Source organism: Leuresthes tenuis, unplaced genomic scaffold, assembly GCF_036924035.1.
Source record: "Leuresthes tenuis unplaced genomic scaffold, fLeuTen1.0.hap1 SCAF_11, whole genome shotgun sequence".
NCBI lineage: Eukaryota > Metazoa > Chordata > Actinopteri > Atheriniformes > Atherinopsidae > Leuresthes > Leuresthes tenuis.
This window is the reverse complement of record NW_027325365.1, coordinates 979,801-993,506: the sequence shown is the minus strand read 5'-3', so window position 1 is coordinate 993,506 and position 13,706 is coordinate 979,801. Positions and strand designations below refer to the sequence as shown.

General features: G+C 46.5%; 1 protein-coding gene across 1 annotated transcript in view; it reads left to right on the top strand.

Moving 5' to 3' along the window:
* Positions 1 to 12,390, top strand: part of nfkb1 (nuclear factor of kappa light polypeptide gene enhancer in B-cells 1) — a 52,666-nt gene extending 40,276 nt beyond the window's left edge. The window contains exons 10-24 of the mRNA XM_072395123.1: positions 933 to 1,024; positions 1,640 to 1,778; positions 2,352 to 2,492; positions 2,580 to 2,687; positions 5,058 to 5,207; positions 5,283 to 5,412; positions 5,487 to 5,601; positions 5,723 to 5,924; positions 9,686 to 9,855; positions 10,049 to 10,151; positions 10,491 to 10,621; positions 10,729 to 10,798; positions 10,901 to 11,064; positions 11,994 to 12,117; positions 12,206 to 12,390. Coding sequence (XP_072251224.1) covers positions 933 to 1,024; positions 1,640 to 1,778; positions 2,352 to 2,492; positions 2,580 to 2,687; positions 5,058 to 5,207; positions 5,283 to 5,412; positions 5,487 to 5,601; positions 5,723 to 5,924; positions 9,686 to 9,855; positions 10,049 to 10,151; positions 10,491 to 10,621; positions 10,729 to 10,798; positions 10,901 to 11,064; positions 11,994 to 12,117; positions 12,206 to 12,300 — 1,934 coding nt within the window. The 3' untranslated portion in view covers positions 12,301 to 12,390. The remainder of the gene's footprint in view (positions 1 to 932; positions 1,025 to 1,639; positions 1,779 to 2,351; positions 2,493 to 2,579; positions 2,688 to 5,057; positions 5,208 to 5,282; positions 5,413 to 5,486; positions 5,602 to 5,722; positions 5,925 to 9,685; positions 9,856 to 10,048; positions 10,152 to 10,490; positions 10,622 to 10,728; positions 10,799 to 10,900; positions 11,065 to 11,993; positions 12,118 to 12,205) is intronic.
* The last annotated feature ends 1,316 nt before the right edge of the window (positions 12,391 to 13,706 follow it).

Here is a 13,706-nt window from a genome sequence, read left to right as displayed (position 1 = left end):
CAGGAACTAGGGACCACGGCCCTCAGGAACTAGGGACCGCGGCCTTCAGGAACTAGGGACCGCGACCCTCAGGAACTAGGGACCACGGCCTTCAGGAACTAGGGACCACGGCCCTCAGGAACTAGGGACCACGGCCTTCAGGAACTAGGGACCACGGCCCTCAGGAACTAGGGACCACGGCCTTCAGGAAGTAGGGACCACGGCCCTCAGGAACTAGGGACCACGGCCCTCAGGAACTAGGGACCACGGCCTTCAGGAACTAGGGACCACGGCCTTCAGGAACTAGGGACCACGGCCCTCAGGAACTAGGGACCACGGTCCTCAGGAACTAGGGACCGCGGCCCTCAGTTCCTGAAACCATTTCAGCTCCTTCAGGGTCTTTTCTGGGCTCCACAGGAACATGACGTAGGTGTTTGGTGGCTGTAGCTCTGCCCCTTGTCTGAAATGTTTCCTCATACGACACGGACCCAACCGGCGCCTGTTTAATACGTTAAACTTCGTCTCCTTTGTCTGCGGCGCTCTGCTCTCCTTCTTTCCTCCATGAAACGAAGAAGTATCGCCCGCTGCTGGATTCTCCGTCTCCTGACTCTCGCTGTGAGCTCTTCCAGCCTCCATCTTAGACGCCTGATGTGATCGTCCATGATTAATATCACCGCCATGCGGACCATGAACACGGTGGCCTCCTCGCTCTCCATGTTAGCTTCTTGGTGCTGTTGTTTTCTTCTCTCCTTACTTTTCCCGGGTTCTGTTCTGTTGCTGAGTGGCGCTAAAGTAACACGTCTGTCGCAGACGGCTCCGTCACATCAGTCCCTGTCGAGGCCCCCGACTCATGTGCGAATGCAAAATTAAACGGTTCCTCTGGGGAAGGGCAGGTCTTAGAACTCTCTGTCCGAATGCAGCTATTGATTGAATGTGTTTTTTTGTGTCTGCAGATGATATCCAGGTGCGGTTCTACGAGGAGGACGACTCAGGGCTGACCTGGGAGGCTATGGGAGATTTCTCCCCCACAGACGTCCACAGACAGGTCGGTACCAGCAGAACCGTTACAGCAGTGGTTGAAGAGCATCAGTGATGGATGATGGATGATGAACAGATGGATGGATGATGGATAGATGGATGATGGATGATGAACAGATGGATGGATGGATGGATGGATGGATGATGAACAGATGGATGGATGATGGATGGATGGATGGATGGATAGATGGATGGATAGATGATATATAGATGGATGGATGATGGATGGATGGATGATGGATGATGGATGGATGGATGGATGGATGATGGATGGATGGATGGATGGATGGATGGATGGATGGATGGATGGATGGATGATGGATGGATGGATGGATGATGGATGGATGATGGAGGATGGATGGATGGATAGATGGATGGATAGATGATATATAGATGGATGGATGATGGATGGATGGATGATGGATGGATGGATGATAGATAGATAGATGGATGGATGATGGATGGATGGATGGATGATGGATGGATGGATGGATGGATGGATGGATGATGGATGATGGATGGATGATGGATGGATGATGGATGGATGGATGGATGGATGGATGATGGATGGATAAATGGTCACCGTGGCGTTCTTCTCTCTTCTGTCAACGCGCTGCGACAGTTCGCCATCGTCTTCAAGACGCCGAAGTATCGAGACCTGAACCTGCAGAAGCCGACGTCGGTGTTCGTCCAGCTGAAGAGGAAGTCTGACAACGAGACCAGCGAGCCCAAACCCTTCACCTACCACCCTCAGATCATAGGTTGGTCAGCCGCCTCCTTTATGGTTGATTTACTGACTGAATGCTGACTCCGCCTCCTTTATGGTTGATTTACTGACTGAGAATGCTGACTCCGCCTCCTTTATGGTTGATTTACTGACTGAATGCTGACTCCGCCTCCTTTATGGTTGATTTACTGACTGAATGCTGACTCCGCCTCCTTTATGGTTGATTTACTGACTGAGAATGCTGACTCCGCCTCCTTTATGGTTGATTTACTGACTGAGAATGCCGACTCCGCCTCCTTTATGGTTGATTTACTGACTGAATGCTGACTCCGCCTCCTTTATGGTTGATTTACTGACTGAATGCTGACTCCGCCTCCTTTATGGTTGATTTACTGACTGAATGCTGACTCCGCCTCCTTTATGATTGATTTACTGACTGAATGCTGACTCCGCCTCCTTTATGGTTGATTTACTGACTGAGAATGCTGACTCCGCCTCCTTTATAGTTGATTTATTGACTGAGAATGCTGACTCCGCCTCCTTTATGGTTGATTTACTGACTGAATGCTGGTCCTCGTCCTGCCCTCACATAAAAACCTGTGTTCAGACAAAGAGGAGGTGCAGAGGAAGAGGCAGAAGACGCTGCCGAACTTCCAGGACTTCAGTGGTCACGGAGGAGGAGGAGGTCTGTACCGAGGAGGAGGAGGTCCAGCTGCAGGTGGAGGACCCGGATCAGCAGGAGGAGGAGGTGAAAGATGTCGGCGCGAGTCGGTTGAGTTTCCATCTGTACCAGAACATTTCTGTGAGCTGATTGTGTGTTTGATTTGTCCTCCAGGGTACTTCCAGGCCTTCCCCCCCTACAGCTATGGAGGAGGTGGAGGAGGAGGATTCTCCACAGGATACTCAACTGGACAGGGAGGAGGAGGAGGAGGCATCAAACATGGTGAGGAGTAAACCAATAATCTGCAGAGCTGAAGGGATTCAACTGCCTGTGGGGGAATGAAAGTTTGCAGAAGTTGTATCTGTGGGTGAAGCTTTGTTGCCCTGTGAAAAACCAGAACCCGGTCCAAGCAGAACCTTTAATGTCCAATGAGAACCTTTAATGTCCAAGCAGAATCTTTAATATCCAAGCAGAACCTTTAATATCCAAGCAGAACCTTTAATGTCCAAGCAGAACCTTTAATATCCAAGCAGAACCTTTAATGTCCAATGAGAACCTTTAATATCCAAGCAGAACCTTTAATGTCCAATGAGAACCTTTAATATCCAAGCAGAACCTTTAATGTCCAATGAGAACCTTTAATGTCCAAGCAGAACCTTTAATGTCCAAGCAGAACCTTTAAATGTCCAAGCAGAACCTTTAATATCCAAGCAGAACCTTTAATATCCAAGCAGAACCTTTAATGTCCAAGCAGAACCTTTAATGTCCAATGAGAACCTTTAATGTCCAAGCAGAACCTTTAATATCCAAGCAGAACCTTTAATGTCCAATGAGAACCTTTAATGTCCAAGCAGAACCTTTAATGTCCAATGAGAACCTTTAATGTCCAAGCAGAACCTTTAATGTCCAATGAGAACCTTTAATGTCCAAGCAGAACCTTTAATGTCCAATGAGAACCTTTAATATCCAAGCAGAACCTTTAATGTCCAATGAGAACCTTTAATGTCCAAGCAGAACCTTTAATGTCCAAGCAGAACCTTTAATGTCCAATGAGAACCTTTAATGTCCAAGCAGAACCTTTAATGTCCAATGAGAACCTTTAATGTCCAAGCAGAACCTTTAATTTCCAATGAGAACCTTTAATATCCAAGCAGAACCTTTAATATCCAAGCAGAACCTTTAATATCCAAGCATAACCTTTAATGTCCAAGCAGAACCTTTAATGTCCAAGCAGAACCTTTAATGTCCAATGAGAACCTTTAATGTCCAAGCAGAACCTTTAAATGTCCAAGCAGAACCTTTAATATCCAAGCAGAACCTTTAATATCCAAGCAGAACCTTTAATGTCCATGCAGAACCTTTAATATCCAAGCTGAACCTTTAATGTCCAATGTGAACCTTTAATGTCCAAGCAGAACCTTTAATGTCCAATGAGAACCTTTAATATCCAAGCAGAACCTTTAATGTCCAATGAGAACCTTTAATGTCCAAGCAGAACCTTTAATATCCAATGAGAACCTTTAATGTCCAAGCAGAACCTTTAATGTCCAATGAGAACCTTTAATGTCCAAGCAGAACCTTTAATGTCCAATGAGAACCTTTAATGTCCAAGCAGAACCTTTAATGTCCATGCAGAACCTTTAATGTCCAAGCAGAACCTTTAATGTCCATGCAGAACCTTTAATATCCAATGTGAACCTTTAATGTCCAAGCAGAACCTTTAATGTCCAATGAGAACCTTTAATATCCAAGCAGAACCTTTAATGTCCAATGAGAACCTTTAATGTCCAAGCAGAACCTTTAATGTCCAATGAGAACCTTTAATGTCCAAGCAGAACCTTTAATGTCCATGCAGAACCTTTAATATCCAAGCAGAACCTTTAATGTCCAATGTGAACCTTTAATGTCCAAGCAGAACCTTTAATGTCCAATGTGAACCTTTAATGTCCAAGCAGAACCTTTAATGTCCAATGAGAACCTTTAATGTCCAAGCAGAACCTTTAATGTCCAATGAGAACCTTTAATGTCCAAGCAGAACCTTTAATGTCCAATGAGAACCTTTAATGTCCAAGCAGAACCTTTAATGTCCATGCAGAACCTTTAATATCCAAGCAGAACCTTTAATGTCCAATGAGAACCTTTAATGTCCAAGCAGAACCTTTAATATCCAATGAGAACCTTTAATGTCCAAGCAGAACCTTTAATGTCCAATGAGAACCTTTAATGTCCAAGCAGAACCTTTAATGTCCAATGAGAACCTTTAATGTCCAAGCATAACCTTTAATGTCCAATGAGAACCTTTAATGTCCAAGCAGAACCTTTAATATCCAAGCAGAACCTTTAATGTCCAAGCAGAACCTTTAATGTCCAATGAGAACCTTTAATATCCAAGCAGAACCTTTAATGTCCAATGAGAACCTTTAATATCCAAGCAGAACCTTTAATATCCAAGCAGAACCTTTAATGTCCAATGAGAACCTTTAATATCCAAGCAGAACCTTTAATGTCCAATGAGAACCTTTAATGTCCAAGCAGAACCTTTAATATCCAAGCAGAACCTTTAATATCCAAGCAGAACCTTTAATGTCCAATGAGAACCTTTAATATCCAAGCAGAACCTTTAATGACTGATCAACACCGTTTATGTTGAAGCCTCACAGGGCGACGCTGCAGGCGACAGCGGCGACGACAGCGATCCAGATGATGACTCGTTGTCAGGCGGCGTGCTGCAGGCTTCGTCCCAGGCAGGCGGCGGGGGGCGGAGCTCAGAGGAGGGCGGGGTCACCGTGGAGGCAGACGGAGGTATTTGTGTTTGGACTTTTGAATCCTTTTGAATCCTTCCTGACTGTAGCTGACCTGAGTCTGTGTTTGCTGCAGAGGAGCAGCTGGTCCAGGTGACCCACCGGCAGCTGGAGGCTCTCTTCCATTACTCAGTCACAGGTGATGCAGCGTACCTGCTGGCTCTGCAGCGCCCCCTGATGGCGGCGCAGGACGAGGACGGAGACACGTCAGTAAACACGCTCATTCTGGCCGTTTGACGGGCGGAGACTCGTCCTTATTAACGCTCCTCTCTCCTGACAGCGGCGTGCATCTGGCAGTGCTGCACAGCCAGCAGGAGGCGCTGAAGAGTCTGACGCAGGTGGTGTCGGCTCTGCCCGGAGAGGAGGTGCTGAACATGAGGAACCACCTGTACCAGGTACCGGCGCCGTGCCCTTTTCATTTCTTTCAGTTTGTGTAGAAGTGTGAAAGAAACGAGTAAAAAAGGTCTGAAATAGTCTTAAAAAGTCTGTAATTCTAACATTTGCTGCATTTCCCAGACTCCTTTGCACCTGGCGGTGATCACTCAGCAGAGGGAGGCGGTGGAAGCGCTGCTGCTGGCCGGCACCGACCCGACTCTGACAGATCGTCACGGCAACACGGTGCTGCACCTGGCGGCGCAGCAGGAGGGAGGCGGGATGATCCGGTTTTTACTGCAGCGCAGCGAGATGAGAGGACTGCTGGAGTGCAGCAACACAGCAGGTTCGTGGTCCTCTGATAACACGCCTCCCCCCCCCTTATTCTGACCCGTTTCCAGGTCAGAACAGAGCGTCATCTTCATGGTCAACGACATTTAGTTGCTACGGCGAAGGTGCATCAACGCTAAACGAATAGCAGCATGAATAGACCGGAATCAGGGGATGATAAGTAGGTATAAAGACGCGGGGGGGGCGGGGCTGTGTTGCACGTCAGATATGAAATGCATGATCAATAGATAAATGTATTGCACAAACAGATAAGGAGGAAGGTTCAAGAGTGTGTATTGCCCAAGTTATTGCTCATGATAGCAACATTAGAGGTCATTCAGTGTGAGTTTTCATTAAGAGTCCTGAAAGAAAGTGTTTTTCTGCTCCTGTAGCTTTTACCAGAAGGTAAGAGACCGAGCAGGTGACCTGTGGCCTGCTGTCCTGAACTCTGGTCTGAAGAGGCCTCAGCAGCTGGCATCCATTTTACCACCCTGTGGAGCTTCCTTTGGTCAGCTGCTGAGCAGCTTCAGAAAGACGGGGCGGGGCCGGCGTTACGCCTTCTTAAGTCGGTGACCACCTGCCTGGTTCTTTCAGGTTGTTTGTGACACACCTGTCAGCCTCTGCACCTCGTCCCCGTAGGATGCCGCGTCTTCCCTGGCCCACCAAGGTGGTGTCATCTGCATATTTAACCATTGTGTTGGCGAGATGGGTGGGACTCGTGGGACTCGTGGGACTCCTGGGACTCGTGGGACTCGTGGGACTCGTGGGACTCCTGGGACTCGTGGGACTCGTGGGACTCGTGGGACTCCTGGGACTCCTAGGACTCCTGGGACTCCTGGGACTCCTGGGACTCCTGGGACTCCTGGGACTCGTGGGACTCCTGGGACTCCTGGGACTCCTGGGACTCCTGGGACTCCTAGGACTCCTGGGACTCCTGGGACTCCTGGGACTCCTGGGACTCGTGGGACTCCTGGGACTCCTGGGACTCCTGGGACTCCTGGGACTCCTGGGACTCCTAGGACTCCTGGGACTCCTGGGACTCCTGGGACTCCTGGGTGTCGATGGCAACAGGAGTGAGCTCAGCACACAGCCTGGTGCTGAGCTGTGGGCCCGACCTTAAAGAACAGCCTCCAGACGGCCCGGAGCAGCGTGGGGACGGCATCCTCAGTCACTGAGGTCCCTCACGGACGCCACAGGGTTAAGGTGTGATGGCGGATGGCCTAAGGTCGGTGGCGTGGGTCAGTGGGAGATTAAAGATCTTAGGAAAAACTGCTGAGAGCTGGTCGGCACATGCTTTACCAGGTACTCCATCAGGCCCACAGGAACGCCTGATGTTCCTGGAGAGTGAATCTCTCTGGATGTACAGACAGTGGGGGGCCTGTGTGAGTCCTCTTAGTGTCTCAGCAGTGTTTTCTCTGTAGTTTGTGAGGTGTTTTAGTCAGTGTGTTGTTGCTCCTCCAGTTTCTATGAACAGGTGCTGCTTTAATGCCGGTCTGTGCAGCAGAATTACCGAGTTTGCTCGTCATCCGGGGGGTTTGTGCGATGCAGTTTGATATGTAACAGTTCAGAGTTCGTGCATCTTCTGTGACGTAAAGCTGTGGAAGATGTTAGTTTAACCTGCTCTAATCTTAACCTACTCTAATTTTAACCACCTCTAATCTTAACCTACTCTAATCTTAACCTATTCTAATCTTAACCTACTCTAATCTTAACCTACTCTAATCTTAACCTGCTCTAATCTTAACCTACTCTAATCTTAACCTATTCTAATCTTAACCTATTCTAATCTTAACCTACTCTAATCTTAACCTATTCTAATCTTAACCTACTCTAATCTTAACCTGCTCTAATCTTAACCTACTCTAATCTTAACCTACCCTAATCTTAACCTACTCTAATCTTAACCTGCTCTAATCTTAGCCTACTCTAATCTTAACCTGCTCTAATCTTAACCTACTCTAATCTTAACCTGCTCTAATCTTAACCTACTCTAATCTTAACCTACTCTAATCTTAACCTGCTCTAATCTTAACCTATTCTAATCTTAACCTACTCTAATCTTAACCTATTCTAATCTTAACCTACTCTTATCTTAACCTATTCTAATCTTAACCTACTCTAATCTTAACCTATTCTAATCTTAACCTATTCTAATCTTAACCTACTCTAATCTTAACCTATTCTAATCTTAACCTACTCTAATCTTATCCTGCTCTAATCTTAACCTGCTCTAATCTTAACCTACTCTAATCTTAACCTGCTCTAATCTTAACCTACTCTAATCTTAACCTACTCTAATCTTAACCTATTCTAATCTTAACCTATTCTAATCTTAACCTACTCTAATCTTAACCTCCTCTAATCTTAACCTACTCTAATCTTAACCTGCTCTAATCTTAGCCTACTCTAATCTTAACCTACTCTAATCTTAACCTACTCTAATCTTAACCACCTCTAATCTTAACCTACCCTAATCTTAACCTACTCTAATCTTAACCTATTCTAATCTTAACCTACTCTAATCTTAACCTATTATAATCTTAACCTACTCTAATCTTAACCTACCCTAATCTTAACCTACTCTTATCTTAACCTATTCTATTCTTAACCTATTCTAATCTTAACCTACTCTAATCTTAACCTACTCTAATCTTAACCTACCCTAATGTTAACCTACTCTTATCTTAACCTATTCTAATCTTAACCTACTCTAATCTTAACCTACTCTTATCTTAACCTACTCTAATCTTAACCTACTCTTATCTTAACCTACTCTAATCTTAACCTACCCTAATCTTAACCTACTCTAATCTTAACCTATTCTAATCTTAACCTACTCTAATCTTAACCTATTATAATCTTAACCTACTCTAATCTTAACCTACCCTAATCTTAACCTACTCTTATCTTAACCTATTCTATTCTTAACCTATTCTAATCTTAACCTACTCTAATCTTAACCTACTCTAATCTTAACCTACCCTAATGTTAACCTACTCTTATCTTAACCTATTCTAATCTTAACCTACTCTAATCTTAACCTACTCTTATCTTAACCTACTCTAATCTTAACCTACTCTAATCTTAACCTATTCTAATCTTAACCTACTCTAATCTTAACCTACCCTAATCTTAACCTACTCTAATCTTAACCTATTCTAATCTTAACCTACTCTAATCTTAACCTACCCTAATCTTAACCTACTCTTATCTTAACCTATTCTAATCTTAACCTACTCTAATCTTAACCTACTCTAATCTTAACCTACTCTTATCTTAACCTACTCTAATCTTAACCTACTCTAATCTTAACCTATTCTAATCTTAACCTATTCTAATCTTAACCTACTCTAATCTTAACCTGCTCTAATCTTAACCTGCTCTAATCTTAACCTATTCTAATCTTAACCTACTCTAATCTTAACCTACTCTAATCTTAACTTCAACCGACCCCGTGTGGCCCCACATTTGGGCGCCACACAAAATTCTGCATATATGGAGTGTTTTCCGCTCCGTCTCACTCGTTTCCATCTTTCTGAATGCCTGAGTTTGTTGTTGTTGGCGGTGAAGACGCCAACAGGAAGTGGCTCTATTAGCGATAGCTGAAATGGGGACAGCGCCACCTATGGTACCGGGGTATGACCTGCTTTGTGCCAGTGATTCCATTCATTCACCGCCATATATCCAAGGATAATTACCCTCAGATAAGGAGCAGAACCCAACTGTAATCCAGTTAATCTCATCATGTGGACCCACTGAGTGTTTCCATGGTTACAGGACTGTGTGCGATCCACATGGCGGTTCTGGCCAATCAGCTGTCTTCACTCAGGGAACTTCTGGAGGGTGGGGCCAACGTTGAGGCTCAGGAGCGCAGCAGTGGACGGACCGCCCTGCACCTCGCCACCGAGACCAACAACGTGTCGCTGGCCGGCTGCCTGCTGCTGGAGGTAAACGCCAGGTCCAAACCGGGACCTCACCCGGTCCTGGTTGTACTCTGGTGTATAAAATGTTTATTTTTGTTCATGTGGACGAGTCACAAAGGTCCAAAACATCACTTTAACACGATAAAAACGCCAAATCTGAGACAAAAACAACTCATCAGGTCGAATTGAGTTTAGTTTTTTGTATTTCTGTTGGCAGGGAAACGCCAAGGTGGACAGCTGCACCTTCAATGGCTCCACCCCCCTCCACGTGGCTGCAGGGCGGGGCTCCATCAAGCTCACGGCTCTCCTGATGGCTGCAGGTAAACTGAAGTGATGTAAAAACAGGTTGGAGCAGGGTTTTCAGGGGGGTCCCTCCTTCTGTAGGGGTCCAATTTAAAGAGAAAAAGGGCTCAGATCAGTTCCTGAACCTCAGATCCAGGAGCAGCAGGGTGGTGTTGTCCCAGGTCCTGGAGCAGTGGACCACACCTTTACCCTCACAGAGAGTTACTGAGGCATCATGGGAGTTTGGCCATGCAGGCTGCGGGTGTTTTGGACCTGGAGAAGGTTCCCGAGTGTGTTTCCTGAGGGATTCTGGGGGGTTCAGGTACCAGAATCCAGTCCGAATCCAGAGTTTCAGCGTGTGGATGTTTGGGTTCCAGGCGCCGACCCTCAGAGGGAGAACTTTGAGCCGCTCTTCTTCAGGGAGGAGGAGGAGTGCTGTGATGAGGATGAGGACGATGAAGGCTACATCCCCGGAACGACTCCGCTCAACATGGCCGCCACCGCTCAGGTGTGTTGGAACACGACTTCTTGTTCTGGTGCTGAAACTTTTACTGAAACTGAAACCGTGCAACGTGTGTGTGCACGTGTGTGTGTGCACGTGTGTGTGTGTGTCAGGTGTTGGATCTTCTGAACGGTAAAGATTACGAACCAAAGACTCCTCACAGCTCCCTCATCCCTCCTCAAGGTGAGCGCCGCCCTGATCGTTCCTCTTCTTCGCTCCGCTCTTATCAACTTTCACACGTGTTTGTTCCTTTTGCACCGTGCGTGTGTGTTTGTGCACGTGCAGGCGACCTGGCGAGCCTGGACGTGGCGGTGAAGCAGGCGATGTGCAGCGCTCTGGAGAGTGAAGGATGCTGGGAGAATCTGGCTCACAGTCTGGGCCTCGGGATCCTCAACATGGCCTTCAGACTGAGCCCCTCGCCTGCCAAAACCCTGCTGGACAGCTATGAGGTCACTCACATGCACACATGCACACATGCACGGTCACATGCACGGTCACATGCACGGTCACATGCACGGTCACATGCACACATGCACGGTCACATGCACACACACATGCACGGTCACATGCACACATGCACACACACACACATGCACGGTCACGTGACTCTGGCAGGTCGTTCATAAATATAAACAGGAAGAAAAATACTGCTTATTTGATTTAACCCCCAAAAACCCATGAAAATGATGGATGGTTGATGGATGGATGGATGGATTGATGGATGGATGGATGGATGGATGATGGATGGATGGATGATGGATGATGGATAGATGGATGATTAATGGATGGTCACCGTGGCGTTCTTCTCTCTTCTGTCAACAGTGAATGAAAATACCTTCATGCCTTAAAGCAACACCAGAGAAGTTTGTGAACCTTAAAACTCTGCGTCTGACTCAGTTTAAAGTAGCTTCACCAACCTTTTTATCCACATTCCTCAGCCTGAAGCTCTTTCATGGCAGTGCTGTTACCCTCCACCGCTGTAGGGGGCGCTAAAGAGCTGCAAAGCTGCCAAATTCTCCGGTCTTCCTGCAGAACAGTGTTTCTCCGCCGCCTGATTCAAAGGTTATTGTCCTTATCGGGCCGCTGCAGAGCTGGATGACGAGCTGATCATTTGAAGCAGGAAACATCGAAACACTGCTGGAGATTTTTGTTGCTTTACGCAAAAAACTGCAGGATGGAAACAGAAAATATGAGTTTGATTTAAAAAAAGCAGTAAAACTGTTTCATGGAAGCTGTATCCACCTGAAAACTTCTTACGATAGAACTGAACCTGATGCTGAAGGGTCACCTTACAGCCAATAAAGACGCTTCTTCTTCTTCTTCTTCTTCTTCTTCTTCTTCTTCTTCTCTGAAAGAAACGAGTCTGTTTGCTCCGCAGGTTTCAGGCGGGACGGTCAGAGATCTGCTGGCTGGTCTGAGGTCGGTGGGAGAGTGCCGAGCTCTGAGCCTCCTGGAGGAGGCGCTGCGCCACAGCCTGGAAACTCCAGCAGCCGACGCCACCGGTGAGCAGGCCGCACGCCGTCGCGTTATTGTTGATGTTGCAGCTGTCACCGTGGCGACGGGTCGCTCAGATTTGATTTGTGTCCGCAGGCGAGGATCTGAGCGCGCAGGTTCAAGACCTGAAGGTGGACGTTCGGATTGACAGCGGCGTCTGTGACAGCGGCGTGGAGCTCTCCACGGCGTAGCCATCTGATGGCGGGTTTTCATCAGAGGACAGCACAGTTCATCCCTCCATCACCCACTCCTCCTGCTCCTGGCGGTTTCTGATCAAACCTTCTGTACAGATCTAATGAAACAAACTGAGGCTAAACTGCTGCTTCATGGACCGGACAGAAAAACTGAACCTGGCCGGGTCTGGTTCTGGTTCTGGGCCACGATCCGGTCACAAAACACATCCGCAGACAGAAGAAGTGCCTTAAGAAGCCCAGAACTGTTCTGGAGGTGTCGTTTTGAGGGATTTTCTGTGGACTTTGTCCTGATGAAGCTCAGCAGTGAGTCTGCAGGGAAAGGTGCTACTTCAGCTCGAATGATTGTAAAGAGGAAGCTTCAGATGTTTTCTGGTCTGTCTGAGTCCAGAGCTGCTGGTGTGTGATCGTTTGCTGCTCCTGGACGTCTCGCCCAGCTCCGACCCGGGATCAGCTCTGGAGGAGCTGGAGGAGAAGGGGACCCGCCTCAGGCTGCTCCAGAGTCTGATCCTGAGCTCAGACGCTTCAGAACCAGCCAAAACCGACCTACACACACCAGCTCGTCTTCCCGTGGACACACACACCGTCACAAACCTGAAAACATCTGGAGCTCTCGCTGCGCTTGTTTAAACATTTGATTTTCCACGTTTTTAACTTCTTTTCGTCTGTCCGTCATGAACTGAACTTCATGCGTCGGCACTCTTTTGTCTCATGAGGAGGTTGATGTGTTTCAGCACCCGGAAACTAAAAAAAAAAGCAAGGCATTGTGGGAGTTGTAGTCCAAAGATGTGAGCAGTTGCTTCTCTCCATCAGTGTGAAACCAAAGTTTCTGTTTTAGAGCAGATATTTATGTCCACGCCTGCACTGTACAGTTCATCACGAGCTATAATTGGTTGTACTGTTTTTTTCTAAATAAAAGTTGTTTTTTGTACACATTGAGTGTGTTTTATGAGTGAAACAGACGTGTTTGTTTCCTGCAGAGAAGAAGAAGTGAGGTGTCAGCAGGAGTTACCTGTTCTCTTTGAGCTGACTCCCTGCACCTTGCTCGCCATCAGAAAGCAAATTTAAATACAGACATTACTTTATATCGATTTAATTGTTAGTTTTATTCTAAAAACGACAGTTTTCCCCTTACGTTTTCATTTTAAAGTAAAACATTTACTGATTTGGTTAATTATTATTTTTGGACTTGTTTCCTCACCATTTTTATTCATATATTTGCTTCAGTAACATAAAAAAAAACACACTCAAATGTTTTCAAGAGTTCAAAATAAACTACAAAGCTGTTATATAAAGCATATAAAAATTAAATAATATGTACATCTGAGGGTTATTTTAACGCCACTGTTTGGGTGCTGGGGGCCAGAACCAAGTCTCGACCCGGGGCCCCGCAGCAGGTGGATCCG